The 2,504-nt window shown below is 42.7% G+C and overlaps 1 protein-coding gene across 1 annotated transcript in view; it reads right to left on the reverse strand.

Moving 5' to 3' along the window:
* The window catches only part of CUL4B (cullin 4B), a 20,784-nt gene extending 18,492 nt beyond the window's left edge, over positions 1–2,292 (reverse strand). The window contains exon 1 of the mRNA XM_009074950.1: positions 1,631–2,292. Coding sequence (XP_009073198.1) covers positions 1,631–2,162 — 532 coding nt within the window. The 5' untranslated portion in view covers positions 2,163–2,292. The remainder of the gene's footprint in view (positions 1–1,630) is intronic.
* Positions 2,293–2,504: the final 212 nt, after the last annotated feature.

Consider the following 2,504-nt stretch of genomic DNA (forward strand, 5'->3'; position numbering starts at 1 on the left):
TAGCTGCACAGTAAGAGAAAACTGACTGCAGGCCTGCCCATTTTCACCAGCACCTCCTGAGTGTGCTACTCAGTACACACCAAGATTATGGATTTTAGGAAGTTGTAAAGGATGTTACTGCTGCCACACTAAAACAAAGACAATAATCTAATTATTATTCAGTTCTGTACCTGAGAGTAAAGAAACAGATGTCAGATTCCAGAGATATCCCTTTGAAGCAAGGGATTCAAATACCAATTCATAAGCCATGATGGCCACAGCACCATGCAGTCCATGACACTTAACGGGTAATTTAAACAGCAAAAGTGAACTTCCGTCAAAGATAACAGCGTACAAGCAACCAAGACTGGCCTCTGTTTCTCACTAGGATGCATCATACATTTATATTCTAAAATAATCAGATTAAATGATGATGCTATGATGGGCAGAGAACATTTCTGAGAACTGGAACCTTAAAGCAAAAAGTTACACTGTGATCATGAATTGCTGCAAAACATCACAGTGGGTAAAATAATCCTAATCCTTACCTAATGCTGGATCTCTTCAGAACATTTGTGTCAATTGTGTATTTAGAAGTTCATTTTAATATCAGTAATATATTTTACTCCTTCTCAACCCCAAACACATGAGGAAAAAGAAACAACCTGAGAAAGCAAACTACTGGACTATTTTGGAAGACAAGAGGCAGAAAGTAAGAAAAGCCCATGATTTCCTTATCTTTATAGGGGGAAAATGGCAGCATTTTAGCTAAGCTCTTTGCCTACACCTATTTGTATTGTTGTTTATTAGAAAATGAAGCATCACAGCCAAAAAGTTACATTTCTCTACTTCAACTGGTCTCTAGTAACACTTGAGAATCTCAAACATCTTTTGAGAGAATTTATAAAATAATGTAAACTTTTAAAGTGTGAGTAACTTAAGAGAAAGAAAAAATACTGCAAATAAAAATGACAGTGAGAATATTACACTATATATATATATATAACACTCAGCAAAAATCCGAACTACCTACTTTAAAGGCAAGTGGAGAAACCAGAGAGGAAATCCACCATTGAACTACCTACTTTAAAGGCAAATGGAGAAACCAGAGAGGAAATCCACCATAATAGCCTGATAATCACCTTAGTTTCAACAGTTAAAACTAAGCACAGGCAGATTAACCTATAAACAGACAACACAGATAGAGGCAAGGCAGATTCAAGGCCACTTAAAAAAACACAATCTGTGCAAAAAACTTACCACAAACTGGGCTAAAATAGACACTAAGCCCTGAACCAGGATTACCAGAAAAGAGGTATCAAACATCAGAAGTTTGAACAAAGGTGATTTACACACTTAGGCAGTAAAACCTTTCACCTAACATACAAGTTAAGGCCTTCTCAAGACACAAAGTGAAAGGAGCCTGAAAAACAATTCCAAGCAGGGAAGTGTAGCTCAGGGTGTGCACATGACCAGGCAAGCAGCACCAAGAATCATTATTCCCCTTTCTGTAAGTACAGAAATGTTCACCATGAACAGCATTTCCTGTAAAACCTGGAGCTGTGTGAAAGGAACCAGCTCCCAGGCTAAAAGCAAAACATGAAGGTGAGTGTCAGCTCCCCATAGGTTGTGACAAATTATGGCCTGTTACCTTTAAAGTTCTTGATCACTAATTTCTTAGCAGAGCCAGGCTTACTGTTGGCGAAACTGGACACAGTGGAGGAGGCAGCTTTGGTCAGGCCATTTGCATGGTGCCCCACAGCCACTGAGGAAATTAAAAGGCTTTTGTTTTTGAGCTGCTGTTGGTGCTGCTGCTGAGAAGAGGCAGCAGGAGAGGAGGAGGAAGAAGACTCTTCAGCCATCTTCACATCGAGTCCAATAAAATCCACGGAGTCCTCAAAGCGCAGCTTCTTCTGGAGGTGATGGTTGGAGGAAGCAACCCCTGAGGAGGAGCACGAGGAGGTGGTGATGACGGAGGAGGATGATGAGGAGGTGTTTCTAGAAGGAGAAGAGGTGCAGGAAGAAATGGAATCAAATTCTTCTCTTTCAGAATTGCTGTTGCTGCTGTTATTTAACTTTCTCTTCTTGCAGGAGGAGCTGCTGCTGGTGTTACCATCAGTGGCAGGTCTGACCTCCTGGGCTGCAGCTGGGGGGTTGGGGGAAGAGAAACCTGTGGGAAACATGAACACACAGAAGTGAAGAGGCTGAGGGGCATCAAATCCTTGTGCTGTGACAAAGAGAGGGAGAGTTTTAGAGTCAGTCTCTGTTTGGTGCCTCTCGGGGGGGGAGGGGGTGTCTTTCAACTCCTCTCTCTCATCAGTGGAGTCCTTCCGTGTTCTCTCTCCTTCGCGTTCTTCTCTGTCGGAGGAAGCACTTTATCTCCTTTCCCCCTTTTCTTTATTACTTTGCTTCTCCTCGTAGTTTGCCTCTGTTCTCCTGCTTTCACTCCTTCCTCGGCGCAGCGTCTGCCTTCTTGCCTCTCGCCACCCACCCGTTTCCTTCGATTCTCCCCCTCCAGCGGCAGC

This window comes from Acanthisitta chloris, unplaced genomic scaffold (genome assembly GCF_000695815.1).
Source record: "Acanthisitta chloris isolate BGI_N310 unplaced genomic scaffold, ASM69581v1 scaffold20695, whole genome shotgun sequence".
NCBI lineage: Eukaryota > Metazoa > Chordata > Aves > Passeriformes > Acanthisittidae > Acanthisitta > Acanthisitta chloris.